At 31.8% G+C, this 17,820-nt stretch overlaps 2 protein-coding genes across 4 annotated transcripts; one reads left to right on the top strand and one right to left on the bottom strand.

Moving 5' to 3' along the window:
• The first annotated feature begins 2,368 nt into the window (after positions 1-2,368).
• Positions 2,369-7,394, top strand: LOC124913442 (gibberellin 2-beta-dioxygenase 2-like). The gene is made up of 3 exons (XM_047454024.1): positions 2,369-2,724; positions 5,462-5,822; positions 7,051-7,394. The coding sequence occupies exons 1-3, from the start codon at positions 2,369-2,371 to the stop codon at positions 7,294-7,296; spliced, it is 963 nt and encodes a 320-aa protein (XP_047309980.1). The 3' UTR covers positions 7,297-7,394.
• Positions 7,395-8,554: 1,160 nt separating this feature from the next.
• Positions 8,555-15,464, bottom strand: LOC124912451 (DEAD-box ATP-dependent RNA helicase 40-like). 3 transcript variants are annotated; one of them, XM_047453072.1, is made up of 9 exons: positions 15,311-15,464; positions 14,997-15,033; positions 12,979-14,243; positions 12,571-12,792; positions 12,388-12,456; positions 11,582-11,851; positions 11,121-11,471; positions 10,192-10,469; positions 8,555-10,035 (listed from the first exon to the last, which is right to left on the bottom strand). In XM_047453072.1, the coding sequence occupies exons 3-9, from the start codon at positions 14,227-14,229 to the stop codon at positions 8,955-8,957; spliced, it is 3,522 nt and encodes a 1,173-aa protein (XP_047309028.1). In that variant the 5' UTR covers positions 14,230-14,243; positions 14,997-15,033; positions 15,311-15,464; the 3' UTR covers positions 8,555-8,954. The 3 variants fall into 3 exon arrangements, with proteins under 3 accessions (XP_047309028.1, XP_047309030.1, XP_047309029.1); XM_047453074.1 differs by having other exon boundaries at positions 12,979-14,235; XM_047453073.1 differs by lacking the exon at positions 14,997-15,033.
• Between the last annotated feature and the right edge of the window lie 2,356 nt (positions 15,465-17,820).

Raw genomic sequence — 17,820 nt, 5'->3', positions numbered from 1 at the left:
TCATGATTTACTTTGTTTTGTACTTCAATAATTTTTAATTAAATGTGCAAATCATTTCAAGATCATATAAGGAAGAGAAATATGGTATCTCCAAATGTAGTAAAAAACAAGCACATGTGCAAAGACATGAATAGAAATTTTTTCTATAACAAAAAAAAACATTTTTTTTATAATATTCTAATTAATATATAATAACAAAGTTTTATTAGACCCATACAATATTTCGTGGTGGTTATATAATTATAATTATAATTAAAAATTGGGTTAACCAATTACCCTTATATTAATGTGGTGTGACGCATGTTTAAGGTGTGAGAACATCATTTAAAGATTACTAAAATTATGAAACATCTCCTAATAAATATTGTGTTTTTAATAAATAAATTTGGATACAGATTGATTATAGTATTTGATAAACTTATTATCCCACTGTCCCACCAGAGTGTTCGGTGAAAAGAGTCTACTTAACAGACCAAAAGATTACAGGTTTTATTCATATTAAAAGCTTTAATGAAAGTGGAGTTTCATAATTGTGGGATGTCACTCTATTTTTCTTTAATTAAAAATTAAAAAATAAAAATATTTAATACATTTACTCTATGTAACTTATATTTATATGTATTTGTTTTATTTATAGTCTTTATAGACTTGTTTCTAAGTAAATAAATAAGAGTTGGATATGGTTCTAGGTGCACGTTTTTGCTCGTTTGATTAAATGGTTAAGTGTGTTTAATCGTCCCTTTAAATTAAAATTTTTAATTATTAATTTAAAATTAAATTATATGATTTGATAGACTTTGTCCTATCTAAAAGAAAGAAAAAAACAAATGTCATAAAGGCAATAAAGATATGTGTCAATGAGTCCACTGAAAAAACATTAAATATTGTTATTTAAAAATAATCTTAAATAACCAGTTTCAATACAAGTGGTAGAACTTAGGAGTAAAAAGAAGTTTACATTTATTTTAAAAAAAACTTTTGTAGTTAATCTGGACAGGGGTTTTAACGAAAAAAATTGATTTTTTTAGAAAACAATTTTTTATCTTATTTGATTTAAATATTGATTTAGATAAGATTATAATATTACGAAACATAATAATTTTTTTGAGGTTATTACAGTTCAAAGTCAGACTTAATTAGTCAAATACTAAAATTTGATATGCTTATAAATTACATTTAGCTTCTAACTATTTAAAAAACTTCCAAGTGATAGATTTGATTTATTATTTACTATTTATAATTTATATTTTTTATTTTATTATTTTTTTAGTATAGGCATGGAATGATCTATGTAGGGGCTTCCGTCCAACCCGAAAAAAAAAAATTTAGGATAATAAATGTAATATTATCTCTTAATTTCTATAAAAAAAATTCAATATAATTAACTGTTTTTTTATCTAATTATTAAAAAAAATAAAAACTTACAGTTATATATTAATTTTAATTAAAAAAATTTTCGTTATTTTTTTAAATTTACTTTAAATTTTTTTCAAGCTCACCCTAACCCTGAATTCTTTATCCGTCCCTGAGTATAGGATAACATGACTTCCACCATCGTGACACTCACTCTAACCTTAATATGTTTTAAGTGAAAATTAAATTCTTAAATTTTGTTCTAATATTAAATAAAATAATAAGTTTTTTACACTTGTTTCTCCTCCACTACACGGTTGTCATCCACCATAGCCATAGATGAAATCTTTAATTTATTTAATTTTTTTAGTTATTATTTTGTATAATAAATTGTTGTAGTAATAACTATATATATAAATAAATAAAATCAAAACCCTCATAACTGCAACCACCGACGGAGTTAACAAAAGAAGAGTAAAGAAAGAGATTTATCAAAAGAAGAGTAAAGAACATATAAGAGATTTATTTTTTTATTCAACATATTAATTGTCCTCAACTAAAAAATATTATTCTAATATTATATATATATATAATACATTTTCACCCCTCCTTTTTATTATATCACGTCACATTAATCACTTTTTTAATCAAAATATTAAAAAAAAAAAAAAAAAAATTAAAGTCTTTTTACCTAAAAATATCCCTACTTTTTCAGAATCATATATCACTAATCAATATTTTTCAAATAAACCCTTATATCCGAACAAGACATAATGTTACATTTTAACATTTGGTATAACTTTTGGAATGACAAGTTTCAAATTTTGCAATTCAACAATTAAAATAATCTCTAAATATAAAAAAAAAAAAAAAATCAAATAAGGCCGTACTTTGTACTTTGATCCAATCTTAGAAGTAATCTTGAATTTCCCTTCTACCCATACCTTCTCTTTGATTCTCTCTCCCAAAATTGGTTGTTCTTCATAATTCTTTCTTTGTCGTACCCATATCAACAATGGTGGTTTCTAATTCAACCCACATACCCGAAAAGATCCGACAAATCGAACTCCCGACCGTCGACCTATCATTGTCGAGATCCAAGGTTTCGGAGTTGATTATAAAAGCTTGTGAGGAGTTTGGATTCTTTAAGGTTGTTAATCATGGGGTACCAAATGAAATCATTGAGAGAATGGAAATGGAAAGTTATGAGTTTTTTAATAAACCGGTGCCGGAAAAACAGTTGGCCGGAGCAGCCGATCCTTTTGGTTATGGAAGTAAGAAGATTGGATTTAACGGCGACGTTGGAGAAGTGGAGTATCTTCTTTTAAGCACGAACCCACTTTCTTTTTCAAATAACCCAGATCAATTCAGGTACAAACTTTTCATTCTAAACTATTATCAAAAATTATGTTAATATTGTTGATTTTATAATGATTATATTAAGATTATGGTTATAAATCACTTATAGTGTTATAGACCCATCTTTTTAAATGAATTATACTATGCGCATGCCATATATTTCACATGCAAAATCAAGATCTTATAGGAAGAGAACAAATTTATTTGGAGATTTATTCAAAAGGAAAAATAGTGATAATTGTGATAAAAAAAGATTATCCTATATAAGTAGTCGAAATTAAGACCCTAACATTGATATTTGTGTTAATCTCTTAACCTTGTCGTCGATGTTTTAAATTTGTAGTTTTTCTTTTTTTAATAAACACCTTAAATTAAGTGGGGTAATAACTATGTTAAAAAAGTCTATTTTATAAGACAAACAAATGACATTTGCTTTGTCTTATTTGTGTTTGTATAACCATTCATATTATGACTTATTATGTATTTAAATTGGGTTTTATTTTTATTTTTATTTTTATTTTTTTGTGAACATGCATGAACAAAAATTAGATTAATGAAATGGGTATCATCCTTTCAAAAAGGAAAAATTATAAGGGCATCTATGTAAATATCCTTTTTATTGTATTAATTTTAATGGGCATAAAGTATCTTTTGTGATTGAAATTTATTTGACATTTATAGAAACACCAAGATAATATTTACTAAATATATATATATGTATAATTTTGTAAAGAATACTAGTTTTAATAGTTGTAAATGAATTTAAGTTATTATTAAATATAAAAGTAGAAAAAAATAAAAAATAAAAAAAGAGGAAAGAGTAGTTGTTTTCTTTAGTTATGTAACCTAAGTAAAGGGACATTATGGGGAGTACCACCAATATTGCATGCAAATATTGCAACTTTAAATATGGACTATATAACACATGTATGTTTTCCATTTAATTACTTGTCTCCTTATTTTCAGGAATCTTTTTACATCTTTCTAATTCTTAAATGCATGCTCATTTAATAATGCATCATTTTATTTTTTTAAATCTACCACAATTCCCAAAGTTATTTTTGATGGTCACCCACTTTAATATATATATATATATATATAAATAAAATAAAAATTGAAATGAGTATATTATTGGATAAGAAAGATATAGTAGGTATCTATAATATAATATAATATAATATAATATAATATATATATATATATATTATATATAAATATAGGTAGTTGAGGGTCGTCTCTTTTTCTCCGTTGAAAAAAGACTGCAGGAACTGTTCCTTATCCAATTAGGAAATTAACCAGTAAAACCTTAAATCACGGACCAAGCTACCTAGTAACCTATTTCTTTACTTTTCTTTTTTCTTTTCTAACACTTTTATTTATTATTTTTGGGTAAAAAAAAATGGAAAAACGGATTATGTATATAGCCCGCAAAGGTATATAATTTGTCGTCTAACGGGCTCGAACCAAATAATTTAGGGTTAGTATCTACTCCTTATTGTCGTCACTTTTATTTATTATTAAAGAGTATTTTCAAATGTATTTTATAATATTAGCTCATTAAAATAGTTAGAGTAGTTAGAGTGATTTCTAAGATAGTTCAAATAATTTATTAAGAGAATTTAAGTGACGAGAATAGTTTCTAAGATAACAAAGATAATTAAGTGTCACTCAAATTAGATCGCAGTAAATTGAAATATGTGTTATAGCTATATCTATATCTATAGAGAGGTGATGTTAACCTTCTATATTATGTAAAAAAAACTTATAATGATCTAAGTTTAAGTTAGGATCATAATTTATTGTGGGATTAAAATTTTAATTTAGAAAAATTATAATATATAGTAAATTATAAATTATAACATTAAAGCATTGTTGAATTGTTTTTTATATATATAAATCTCATTATAATTAAACATAGTCAATTGATTCATTCTTTTATAAATAGGTTAACTAAAATATTATTTATTTTAAATTATTATTATAAATATTTTTAAGTTTTTTTTAAATATTCTCAAAACCATCACTAATTTATTTATTTATTTTTAATTATTCAAGATTTATTCTTAAAAATTTATACCAAAGAACCCTGATAGTTGATTTCAGGACTTCTAATATTAATATATATTACATTAAATAACTTAAAATGTCAAACAAGCCTAAAGTAAATAATTAAAAAGTTCTTAGTAGTAATCTATGTGACAAATTAATCTTATATATATGTTAATTTGATATAATAAAGTGAGTGTTAAGACTTAGAATCAAACCTATCCTTTAATAAATAAGAAAAAATAGAGAGATATGGAAAGGGTACCATGTGTAACACGAAAAATGATAAAGAGTGAGAAGAGAGAATTTGTTATTTTTTCAGCCAATCAAATTACGTCACGTCATTCCCTATCTCAATCATTTCTCGGAAAAATATATCAAAAAAAAAACTTTGACCCCTTTAAAAAAAGTATATAGTTAACAAACAAACAAACAAGGCCTAAGTAAATAGGTCCTGAAATTAGGGAGAGATATAATTGGTTACAATGAATAAGAGAGTCACATGCAAAAATGCAGTGATACAGCAATTCTCCTTCAACAAAAACAGAATGACGTGGCAGTCTACATGTCAGTATCACTTTTCATCGCTGTCACTGCCTTATGCCCCCTCATCATTTCTGATTTTTTCAGCGTCAAATTACCATTATTATTATTTATTTATTTTATAATAAATAAAATTATTATTATTATTTTGCAGAAACAGGTGTGCAGTGAGGGGTTACATAGAAGCGGTTAGAAAGGTGGCATGTGAGATTTTGGAGATGATGGCAGAGGGTTTGTGGGTATCAGACACGTCAGTATTTAGTAGGTTAATCAGGACCGTTGATAGTGACTCACTTCTAAGGATCAATCACTACCCTCCTCTAGTTCTCGACACGTCAGCATCTCCTCCGCCATGTCATCACCACCGTGTCGGCTTTGGAGAACATACTGACCCTCAGATCATTACACTTCTCCGGTCAAATGACGTGTCCGGTCTACAAATTTCGCCGGAGAAAGGGGTTTGGATTCCAGTTCCTCCTGATCCCAATTCCTTCTTTGTTAATGTTGGTGACGTGTTACAGGTCAGACACCAATCCATTTTCTATTTTTCTTTAGTCGAGTTTGAGTTTGGATTAGGGTTATTCAAATAAACGGTTTATTTAAAAAATATGGTCGGTAATAATTTTGTAGAAGTAATGATTTTTTTGGGTAAAAAATACTTAAGGTATTGATATATAATAATTAAATAAAAAATATAAATTATTTTAATATTTTAGGTATTGAATTAAATAATATAACGGAAGTGGGAATGAATAGTGATGTTTTTAGGTTATGGTTATTTAAATAATTCAAACCAAACCAAAACCAGGCGTACGATAAGTAATTAGATAGGTAGAACCAGAGTGTGTTCAAATTCCTAGGTTATTTTGAAAGGTAATTATTGATAATGATTTTGAGTAGATAAATATTTTTTTGTTAAAAAAAATTTAAGTGATATTATTAAATAATAATAAAATATAAGACAATTTATTGGTGTAATGAATAAGATTTTGTTATTTGAATAATATATATGGAAAATAAAATATGATTTTTAATAATTTTGAAGAGATTATAATTATTTTTATTAAAAAAAGACTTAAAGAGTATTAATATATACAAATAAAATATAAATAATAATTTAAAATATAAAGTATTTTAGTATTTTGGTCAATAAATTGAGTGATTAAATAGATATAAGGAGAATGAAATAATGTTTGATTTTGTTTAGTTATTAAAATAACTCAAACCGAACCAGGCCTAAAAGAGAGAATTAAACGATGTTATGTTAGATTATTTAAATAAATAAAAAAGAATCGGATATGGGGTTAAATTTTCAAATTATTTTAAATTCAAAGAAATTCTAAAATAACATTTTTACACGTATCCTTATTTCAGTCAAATCAATAAATAATGGATGAAAATACTTTATATTTTTTATATTTTAAAAGGAATATTTTTAAAAAAAAAAAAAAATCCTTAAGGTCTAGAATTCAGTGAAGGCATGGATAAGATAGATCATAGGTACTGCAGCTCTAGAGCTGTTGTCAATCACACTAGTTTCTATCCAATCACCACACTTTGAATAAAACATGTCAGGCCTTGTTTGGTTTTTAACTTATAATTCTATATATTATAACTTGTTTGAATACTTTGATTTAATTGATAAATCATCCAACAATGCCCTAGGGTTTTCCAACTATTATTTACTAATATTTATGGCAATTTATTTGATAATTGTATTAACTTTTATACTTGACGTAATTATGAAAGGCGTTGACAAATGGAAGGTTTGTGAGCGTGAGACATAGAGCAATGGTTAGCTCGGAAAAGGCAAGGATATCGATAGGTTATTTCGGGGGACCTCCATTGAATGCGATAATTTCGTGCCCAAAAGAATTAGAGGGCGACAACAAAAATCGTAAGAGCATATACAGGGAGTTCAGTTGGTCTGAGTATAAGGAAGCGGCTTACTCACTCAAGTTGGGAGAAAGTCGTCTTAATCTCTTCCTCAACTAAGGGTCGAAACAAACGAGACTTTAACCGGATTACTAATCTTTCTTCTTAATACAACTACTAAAGATATCATAATAAGGTTGTTTGTTTGCTTTGTTGGTGGTCTTCATGTCTCCAACAAATGAAAAAGCAAGAGGCTGGTTTTTGTTTTTATAATAATAATGCTGAAATAATTGTTAAGCAAAATATTACCTTCTATGGTTCTTGTAATTCAGATTAGTCATTTCAATTCTACTTTAAATTATGGTTTTTATTATAAGTGAAAGTTAACCCATTATATATTATTAGGCCTTGTTTAAAATTCTGTTTTTCTGGGATAAAGGATGATTATATAAGTTGTGTATATCTATATTGAGGCACTCATTTGAATTTGCTGAAGAACAATCGATAAACTCAACCCATTTTATCCATCTCATATTTAACCCAAATTAAATTTAGTTAATTCATTATTTAAGTCATATTAATTATTAATATAGGTTGGGTATAGTATGTATGGATATCTCAAACTAAATTTGATTTTTAACACATTTATTACGTTTTTGACTCGTTTAATATATTTTTGTTCCGTTTAACAATTATTTAATTTACCGTTTACTACGTTTTTTGATTTAATCAACATTTTTTTAACCCATTTAACTAATATTTATCTTGTGTTGACCTATTTAACGATTATTTAATTTCTTTTATACGGTGTTGATTCGTTTATTATGTTTTTATTCGTATAACACACTTTTGACACATTTATCACGTTTATAAAATGTTTAATACGTTTTTTTATCCATTTGATATTTTAATTAATAAATTAATCGGTGAAATAATAGATAGAATGAATAAATAAAGTTTTGATTATGTAAACTCTTTTATTATACAAAAAAAAAAATATATGTTATTAATAAGTTTTACAAAATTATATTTTTATATTCACTTGAGTGTAGGTTCAATCTATTGTTTCCCTTTGCTATATAATAAGTCAAATGACAATATAGTGAATAAGAAAAACATAGATTATATAGGCTAATTAAATAGAAAATAATTAAATTTAAATAATTCTATCCCAACCAAACCGGAAATATATTCACCACTAACAATACCCACAATTATTCAAAGCGAGCTAATTTTAATGACGGGGTATAGTTTAACACAATAATCCACAAAGCTCAAACTTATAAAGGGCATTATTAGTAAAAAATTATCCCAAAACCAAAAGACAATTTAAGCTTCAAAAAGGGTGAAAAGAAGACCTAATGAGTAAGTTACAAAGTAAAGAATGAATCAAGCATTAGTAGAGTAAGTCCATCATGAACATTTGTTAAAAAGGATCTCCAAAGAACCTAATGAGTAAGTTACAAAAAGTATATCATCTTATGAGATGATTAAAAAATATGAAAACAAGTCTTAATAGAACATGGGTTTTTAGTTGCAAGAATAAGAAACAAGAGATTATAGATGATAGTTGAAGCATTTTCAAGAGTTTTTTTTTTTTTTTGTAACAATCTTAACTAAAAATAATGACTACTCTCTCAAACTCATTCTCATGAAGAAACAACAACCCATGTAGTAGTAGTAGTATATATCATAATAATGCTTCTCATGATTGGAGGATGGATGAAAATGAGAAAAATATTCCAGCAAAAATCTATCTTCTTCTTATATGTTTGCACTCAAGAGGTTTCACTTGGTGGGTGCTCACCGCCACCACCTGCATGCAGACTTCCTCCGCGCCCGCCACCTTCAACCGCTACAACAGGAGCAGCAGCAACAACGCCGAAATTGGGTACATCCGGTTCCATCTGATCAAACTTGCTTTTCCGAGCAGGCCTTTCACGCCTCTCATTAATGCTCCTACTCCGACTTCTGCTTCTCCTACTAGGGCTACGACTCCAACTCCTGCTCCTACTTCGGCTCCAACTCCTGCTCCTACTGCGACTATAGCTTCGGCTCCTACTCCGACTCCTATAATCACGCCCCCGATCAGGACTCCGACTATAACTCCTCCCTCTGCTATTTCTGTTCTCAAACCGTCCACCCCTACTACTTCCTCCCCATCCCCCCCTTCCGCGACCATCCATCGAACTCATATTGTTGTATCTATCGTTTCCCCCACGATCATATCCTCCAACTGATCCACCGAAACTTCCGCCACCACGATGACTAAATCCCCCACGCCCCCCAAACCCTCCGTCTCTCCCTCCACCTCTCCCGCCAAAACCACCGTCCCTCCCTCCTCCACCCCGACCGCCAAATCCACCATCCCTACCTCCTCCACGTCCACCAAATCCCATATCTCTTCCTCCACCAAAACCCATATCCCTTCCTCCTCCACGGCCACCACCGCCAAAGCCCATATCCCTTCCTCCGCCACCACGACCACCGAATCCTCCTCCATCACCCCTACCTCCCACACCACGACCGCCGAATCCCGCATCCCTTCCTCCGCCACGACCACCAAAACCAGCGTCTCTTCCTCCCCGACCACCGTCCCAACGACCGCCAGAACCTGCACCGGGATCGAAACGGCTCATCCCACCTCGACTGGGACCACCGTGCATTGCCATCTCTCTTATCTCTGGGGGAACTTGCTGGTTTGCACCCTCTAGAACTTTCACTAAGTCACCGGCATGTTTCCAGTCCTGTTCAGATAAGAACGTGTACGCCACTCCACTTGCTCCCGCTCTCCCAGTTCTTCCAATTCGATGGACATAGTCTTCGATGCCGGTCGGGAAGTCGTAGTTTATCACAACCCTGTAATAATATTGAAAGAAGAAAGTCATTTAATCAGCAAAGATGATGATCAAGACAAGTTCTAAAGCAAGGGAGAAACAATCAGAGTTATCATATCTATCTTATTATAACATGGAGAGGAAGAAAGAGAGAGAGAGAGAGAGAAAGAGGTCCGACTTAATATCTTTTATGTCAAGCCCACGTGCAGCGACATCAGTAGCCACTAATATTTGAGTTTTTCCACTCCTGAACTGATTCAAAACTGAGTCCCTTTCAATTTGAGACTTATCTCCATGAATTGCAGCAGCGCCAAATCTAGGCCCTATACTACGTGCCAGCTGATCACATAACCTTTTTGTCGAACAGAATAGAATCACTTTTGACCCTGGCTCTTGGGATCTAAGGATTTGCTCAACACGCCTCTGCTTGTCCATTTGATGGACTACTTCAACATACTGCAAATTTATAACATGTTCTTATACTTTATACCACCCTGGTGTAAGAGGCTATGTTTCATCAAACATGGAGATATATAATATGAGAAAACAAGGAAAGAGTAGACAAAAGTCAGTTCTGCCAATTATGCATGGATGAATGTAGATAAATTTGCACTACAAAGAGAATCATAATTGTCAGAAATTAATTACGAAAAGCTCCATAGAGTAAGTAGAGAGCTGCAGGAAATAAAAAGATCTCAGACAAATCAGAGACACCAATGACTTTACCCCATTTGGAAACAGATACAAAAGGTCTGGATCCAAAAACGCATCTAGATGAGTTTATGTTCTGAAAATAAACTTATTCAGTCACATATTCAAAAAATTATTGGTTTTTTCCCATTTGGATCCGGTTCTCATACAAATTTTGCCAATCAGGATAATAATTCGACTGGGAAAAAGTATCTCAGAATCATTTATAGATAGCACACTAATGATGGAATGATGTTTAATCAAAATTTCCTTCTGCAAAGACTAATGATTAGCCCTTAGCTTCATTGCCTAGTGTAAAGGCCACTTGCTTGTATTCATCACTTCAATTAAAGCTTTTACCTTATTCGAAAAAGTGAAAAAAAAATGGACTGGTCTTAATACAAATATAGATTGTACCTGTGTAATAGACTTGTTTGCAGCAAGTTCATCGACGCTGCCAATATTCACCTGAATGGGTCCAACAAGAAGATCATTTGCTATTTTCCTCACTTCTTTGGGCCAGGTGGCTGTAAACATCAGTGTTTGTCGTCGAGGAGGAATCTCATTCACAATCTTCCGTATCTGGGGCTCAAAGCCCATATCAAGCATTCTATCTGCCTCATCAAGCACAAGAAGAGAAATTTGCCTAAACTCAATTTTCCTCATTTCAAGAATATCATTGAGTCGCCCAGGAGTCGCCACAACAATGTCCGCTCCTCTCTCCAACTCTTTCAACTGTGGTCCCTTAGGTGCACCACCATATAGGCACTAGGAAAGAATGACCTCATTTTCTTAGAACAAGATTTCTAGTACAAATGGCTATCAACAAATGATATACTCAACAAATACGAAATCAGGCCTATAATAATGAAACTTACTGTGCACGAGATCCCAGATGATCTGGAAAATTTAATTGCCTCATCTTGGATTTGCGTGGCAAGTTCACGGGTTGGAGCTAAAACCAATACAGTGGGTCCATGCACAGGATTATTGCGTCGGTGTCTGAGTAGAATGAAGGCTGGCATCAGGTAACCCAACGTTTTTCCAGAACCTGTTTTGGCAATTGCAACAATGTCCCTTCCCTGTAAAGCTATTGGCCATGTTTGTGCCTGAATAGGTGTGGGAGATCTGAAGCCAGCACTTTGTATCTGAAAAGGAAAATTTTAAGACATAATCAAGCACTACAAAACCAGCCAACAGAACAGAAAACATTGTTAACAATTAAGAGGCCAATTTCAAAGGTAAGATCTAGTACTCCATATAATTGTAGGATAAAACAGAAAGGGAAAAAAACAAAAAGGAAACCAATAGGAACGCAGTTGCTTACTGAAGCAACTTGAGGCAACAAAGACATAAGAGGAGCCAATAATCTAGACACAGCCAGGCCACAAAAGTGTAATTATGGATAAAGGGCAAACCACCCTTGTTAAGGTGCCGATGGCGGCTCCAACTGTGCATATTGCAGCCTCCAAAACTCACAATAGTTTTCAAGTAAGAATGTGATGCACAGCAGCGTACGACAAATGCTCCTCTCGAGCAAATATCGCACCTGCGACAAGTAAAATTTATGAGCTTAAAGCATAAAAATGCATAAAAGCTATGTAAAATAATTGCACCTTAAATTTAGACACCAATGCATATACATTTCAAATTGTAAACCTGCTTGCAATGAAAGGAAATTTACCTCTCTCAATATTTCCGGTGGAAAGCCAGTCGTTTCAAACGTCATAAAAGGAGCTGGAATATTATCACCCTATACAAATACATTCAGAGATCAAAATGTCTTCTTCTCACATTATTAAACATACACAACTTAATTAAATTCTAAAACAACATGAATATGGAAGAAAGGAAGTATATTACGCACAGTAACAGTTACTTCATGCTTCTGACGATAGTGATCAGCAGGTGAAAGGTTGCTAGGATCAACAGACCCACTAACCATTGGAGAAGGTTTCACTGTAGCATTTGGGGGAAATGATGGACCACCAACCCCGTGGCTGTACATATTATGGTATCCAGGACCTCCAGAACTGTTCATGGCACCATCAAAAGAAGGTGTAACAGGAGGACCATTCATCCACATCTCCTGTAGAAGTCAAAGAATATCACATTAGTTTCAAGGAGAAATTGCGGGAAACTACATATGAAACTTAAAAATAGCAGTTCCATTGTTGTTCATCTAGAACACGTATGCAATGTTTACTGAAAAGTGAAAACTTAGTAGGCGGATATTATTTTTACTAAGATGAAAAGATGTCTGCATGTATCTTGCCTGCGGATTCCTTCCCACAGGTATTGCTGCCAATTTTGGTTGTTGAGGAGCCATAGTGTTACCATCGTTGTTATTGCTGAAGTAATTCCCAGCTCTTCTAGGAGGGTTTTCTTCAAAACCGGTCTTTAAATTGGCAGGAGGAACATTAGGTGATTGACTATGCATATCTATCTGATTATGGTAAGGTGAAACATGTTGCTGATAAGCTACTTCTGGAGCACTTTGAGGTGTTGGAACCAATGAAGGTGGCTGTTGCAAATTGAGAGGGGAATTCCCAAATCTTTGGCCTTGACCAGGACGTACACCCATTTGTGGCATCTGATTAGAGTTTGCTCCATGAGGAGCATTTTGAATTGGTGGCACACTGGGTTGTTGAATCTGCGGAGATGAAAATCTAGTAGGGTTACCTTGTTGATGATCAAAATCATCTCGGGAAGATACTCCTGACTTTTGCTCATGTTGGGGATACATACTGCCCTGGGGAGGTACTCCTGATTTGTGCTCCTGTTGGGGGGGATAAACACTTCCATGAACAGTTTGCTGAGGCTGTTGTGGAAAACCTTGTTGTCCTTGTAGATTTGGTTGTTGATATGACATATATTGCATGTGTTGATGTACATATGGGTTCCCCTGAAGTTGACCAACTTGTGAACCTTGATATTGCCCTGCTTGTTGCCCTGCAGGCTGTGGCGGTGTTTGTTGCATCGCTTGTTGAGGCATAGAATGCCCTGATTGCTGTGGCATTGGATGTGCAGGATGTAAATGCATTTGATGATTTGGTTGTGCAGATTGTTGGCCAAGATGTTGTGCTGATAACTGCCCCTGAGATTGTTGTGTGCCCTCTCCAAACTGGGGTCCCTGTTGTCTTCCAGCTTGAATTAGCTGTGAATTGTGTTGCTGAGAAGTTTGGGGCATCATCTGTATACTATGTTGTAGAGTAGAAGCATGTTGTTGGGGAACATTTGCTGTTGGTTGCCCATACTGACCAATACTACCATTTGCTTGCATTGCTCCCATTTCCTGTGCAGTAATTTGTTTAGTTGTAGAAGATGTGGGTGGGAGAACAGGGGCTACAGAGGGAGGTGTAGCAGCAGATGGCCTCTCATACTGGGTCATGTTTGTTTCAGGATTCCAGTAGTACATAAGCCCGGTACTTCCATCAATTAGCCCCTTCCAAGGCTTGGGCAGTGTGGGATCATCTGGAGCATAACGTGGACCAAGTGAAGCAGATACTTGGTCTGAAGTTGCCATTAATGACTAAAGCCCTGAAAAGATTAAATCAGTATAAATACAACTGGAAAAGATTGGTGAAGACAGAATTTGCAATACAGTAACCAATATCCGACCAAAGATTTCCCCCTCTTTTCAAGTGAGGATGCGGAAATATAGTTGATACTGGCCTTACATCGATACAAATTTATAGATTGATATAAGAAATATCACATATCTTCACATAAAATCCAAAAAGTATTATGGTAAACATTGTAGAATAAACTGCAAGAAAGGTTAGATTAAGAGAATTGTGACAGACGATAGTTGCAAAACATACAGATCAGAAGTCCCTCCACAGAAACTGGCACCAACAAGAACAAGTAAAAATGGAATCAAAACCTAGATGGGAGAAGCCGTGATAACAAAGTACTCTTCCAGAAGAGAGAAAAATAATGAATTAGCTATACTGTAACCAATATCCGACCCAAGTCATCGTGTTCCCCCTTTTCTTCAGTGAGGGTGTGAGAATATAGTTGATACTGGTCTTACATTGATACAAATTCATAGATTGATATAAGAAATATCAAATCTTCACATAAAATCCAAAAAGTATTATGGTAAGCATTGTAGAATAAACTGCAAGAAACGTTTGCATCAGATGTCTCCCCGCAGAAACAGAAACTTGCACCAACAAGAACCAATAAAAATGGAACCAAAATCTAGATGCAAGAAATCGTGATAACGAAGTTCTCTTCTAGAATAAATCATTAACCCACTATCATGAAACAAAACAGAAACCCTATTACCTCTTGAAGCAGGGCCGGCCCTAAGAATTGGGATACCCTGCAGCAAAACAAACAAGATCTAAATGTCTAATTTAACCTAAACAAACATATAGATACATTTTATAAACTATAACTAATCAATTAACCTAAACCCTCTCATACAAACTGTGACAAAACAATTGATTAACCTAAACTTATTGAAACAGTAACTAAATCCTCAATTAAACAAACATATTGACAAATACTAATAATGGTGTTGGAATTGGTGTGAGGAATTAAACAAACATACAGATAATAAAGGCTTGATTTTAGAACAAGGAAATAAATGTACTAACCTGGAGACTGGACAGTTGACGGTTCACGGAAGAAGCAGGTGGACGACTGGTCGGTGTCGGAGGCCGGCGTCGGAGGACGGCGACGGGAAGGATTCGTTATCAGAGAGAGAGAAAGAGAGTCGGAGAAGGGAAGAGGATTGAGATCGGGAAGGGAGGGTTTGGGCAAAATGAAGAAAAAATGGCTTGTGCCGTACAGAGAGAGTATGGGCTGTTTCAAAAACAAAAGAGATATGGGCTTTTAGGCCTATTTAAAATTATTCTAATATCAAAGATTTATAGGCCCATTACAAACTTTTATTCTCTATAAATGATTTGTTTCTCATGAATTATTTATTTATAATACAATTTGGTTTTGTGCTCAATTTTGATTAAAATAGTTTAGGGATCCTCAATTAATAGAAATTTCGATATTTTTTTTCAAGCTTTTGAAATTTGAGTTTATTATTGTTAAAATTATACATTTTGTTTTAACAATTTCAAGCGTAAAATTTATAAATAAAATATAAATTAAAGATTTTGACTATCGATTTTTTAAAATTGGATAGTGAAAATTCTTAATTCTTTGAAATTCGATAATTAAATTAGTGACATTAATCTTTTATTTTTTTATTTTTAAATTTTACATAAATAATAAATTAATGACGTTTGAAGCGGTTAAACTAGGAGTAGGAAAATTATTAAAAATATCAATTTTTAAAGATGCCGAAAAGAATGTAAGTTATGCGACTGATATCAAAACTGTTGGTAAGATAAATGTATAATATTTTCTAAATTTTGGTATATCAGTATATAAAGAAATGATTTTATAAATTAAATATATATTTTTTGAAATAAATATATTTAATGTTAATTTAATTATAAAAATATGATTTTTGAAAATTAAATCAAAAATATAATTATGCTGTAATATTGTTTAATATATCCAACCTAGCATTTTATTTTACAATATATGAAACTAATTTTATTTTATTATAATCGGTCCTGAGTGATTTACTTTCAACTTTGCAAAAGGATAATGGATCATTTTAGAAAAAGCTTGAATTCTAAAATAGTGTTGAGGGGAGAGATTGATATGTACAACTAATTAACTAAAAGTATAAAAATTCAACTTATGAAAAGATTTGCAAATGATGAATTTGAATTGTTTAAGGAACCTGTGGGAAGAGTGGGAGTTTGTTAATTAATTGAGTCTAGTATTTATTATTATCATCTAGCCTAGATTGTATTATCAATTTATAAAAAATTACAATTATAAATACAATTAAAGATGGTACTTATGTTTATTCTTGTTAACTACAATTTTGTAACTAAATTTAATTTTCAGTTTTGTGTAATGTTTATATAGTAATAATATTAAATTATTTTTTTAAGTAATATGTTTTCTTAAATATCAAAGGTATAATACTAACATCGTACCGAAATTAAGGTAAGGTAAAAGTATGAATTTTATATACTAAAACTTTCGGTAAGATATAAGATATGAATAAAGTATTAAAGTATACTGTACTAACACACTATAGTTAAAACAAAATATTGTTTTGTATAACTTTAAAAATAAGGAGTCCCAAATTGTGAAATTTAAACAAAAAGTTTGAAATCTCAATTGTCCCCCAATAAAGAGCCCTAATTTGACGACATTAAGATGTGGATATTAACCATAAGTTCCTAGATTCGAGTCCGTTAAGCGGCAAGTTCTCCGTCTGGTTAAATGATTAAGTGTGTTTGCGGACTACATACTTAATATGGTGTCCCATTTTTCTAAGTGATAAGAGTCGGTTTAAGAGACCAAGAGGTCACAAGTTCGATTCTATCTGAACCATGGTTGTGGGGTGTCATGTTAGTTCTCCTTTAATTCCCCAAAAAAATGCCTAATTTGACAGTTCAACCATAGTTTAAATGTCAAGAAATTTGTCTAAATGATCAAAATATAACATTTAATTCTCACTAAAATGCCTTAAATTGAAGTGAATTATCATGATTATGAAAAGTTATGGTAGTTTTCTAAATTAAAAAAAAAAACACAATACATATATATAACTATAAATTATCATATTTTCACACGCAACCCGTTATGTGAGTACCTTCTATAAACAAAAATTTACAAAAACAAACCAATGGAGTCAACAAATAAAGCTCCTACCCCTCCAGAGAAGCGAGGACATTTCCTTCGAAGGATGACTATGTAAATTTAGGCTTCGACCTCGTCTCTTATAAAAAAAAAGTAATAAAAAAGAAATGGGAAACAAGTGGTGTAATTTAATGATTTATGAGGCCTATGAAACTATGGCATGAAGTATAAGAAGTTATTCTTTACAATAAGTCGGGAGAAGTCTCGCCTTGAATAAATTTGTTCATGATTGTAAACATATAATAAAATTGTGCATTGTCTCATTCATGAAATTTAGAGCAGATTACTTACATTAAAAAAAATACTATAAAAGTTTTGAAGTAATGACATTCAAAATATTAACACAATATTCTAACTAACTAAACTAAAATTTTATTTGTTA

This window comes from Impatiens glandulifera, chromosome 8 (assembly GCF_907164915.1).
Source record: "Impatiens glandulifera chromosome 8, dImpGla2.1, whole genome shotgun sequence".
Classification (NCBI taxonomy): domain Eukaryota; kingdom Viridiplantae; phylum Streptophyta; class Magnoliopsida; order Ericales; family Balsaminaceae; genus Impatiens; species Impatiens glandulifera.
The sequence above is the reverse complement of the archived record's forward strand: the minus strand, read 5'-3'. Positions and strand labels throughout refer to the sequence as shown.

Bases quoted from the DNA above. Each gene is read 5' to 3' on its own strand.
- LOC124913442 (XM_047454024.1), top strand. From the start codon at position 2,369: ATGGTGGTTTCTAATTCAACCCACATACCCGAAAAGATCCGACAAATC. The intron at 2,725-5,461 runs GTACAAACTTTT...TTGCAGAAACAG, and splicing joins AATAACCCAGATCAATTCAG to GTGTGCAGTGAGGGGTTACA. The intron at 5,823-7,050 runs GTCAGACACCAA...TAATTATGAAAG, and splicing joins ATGTTGGTGACGTGTTACAG to GCGTTGACAAATGGAAGGTT.
- LOC124912451 (XM_047453072.1), bottom strand. From the start codon at position 14,229: ATGGCAACTTCAGACCAAGTATCTGCTTCACTTGGTCCACGTTATGCT. The intron at 12,457-12,570 runs GTGCGTAATATA...GTATTTGTATAG, and splicing joins AGCATGAAGTAACTGTTACT to GGTGATAATATTCCAGCTCC. The intron at 11,472-11,581 runs GTAAGTTTCATT...ATTCTTTCCTAG, and splicing joins CATCTGGGATCTCGTGCACA to TGCCTATATGGTGGTGCACC.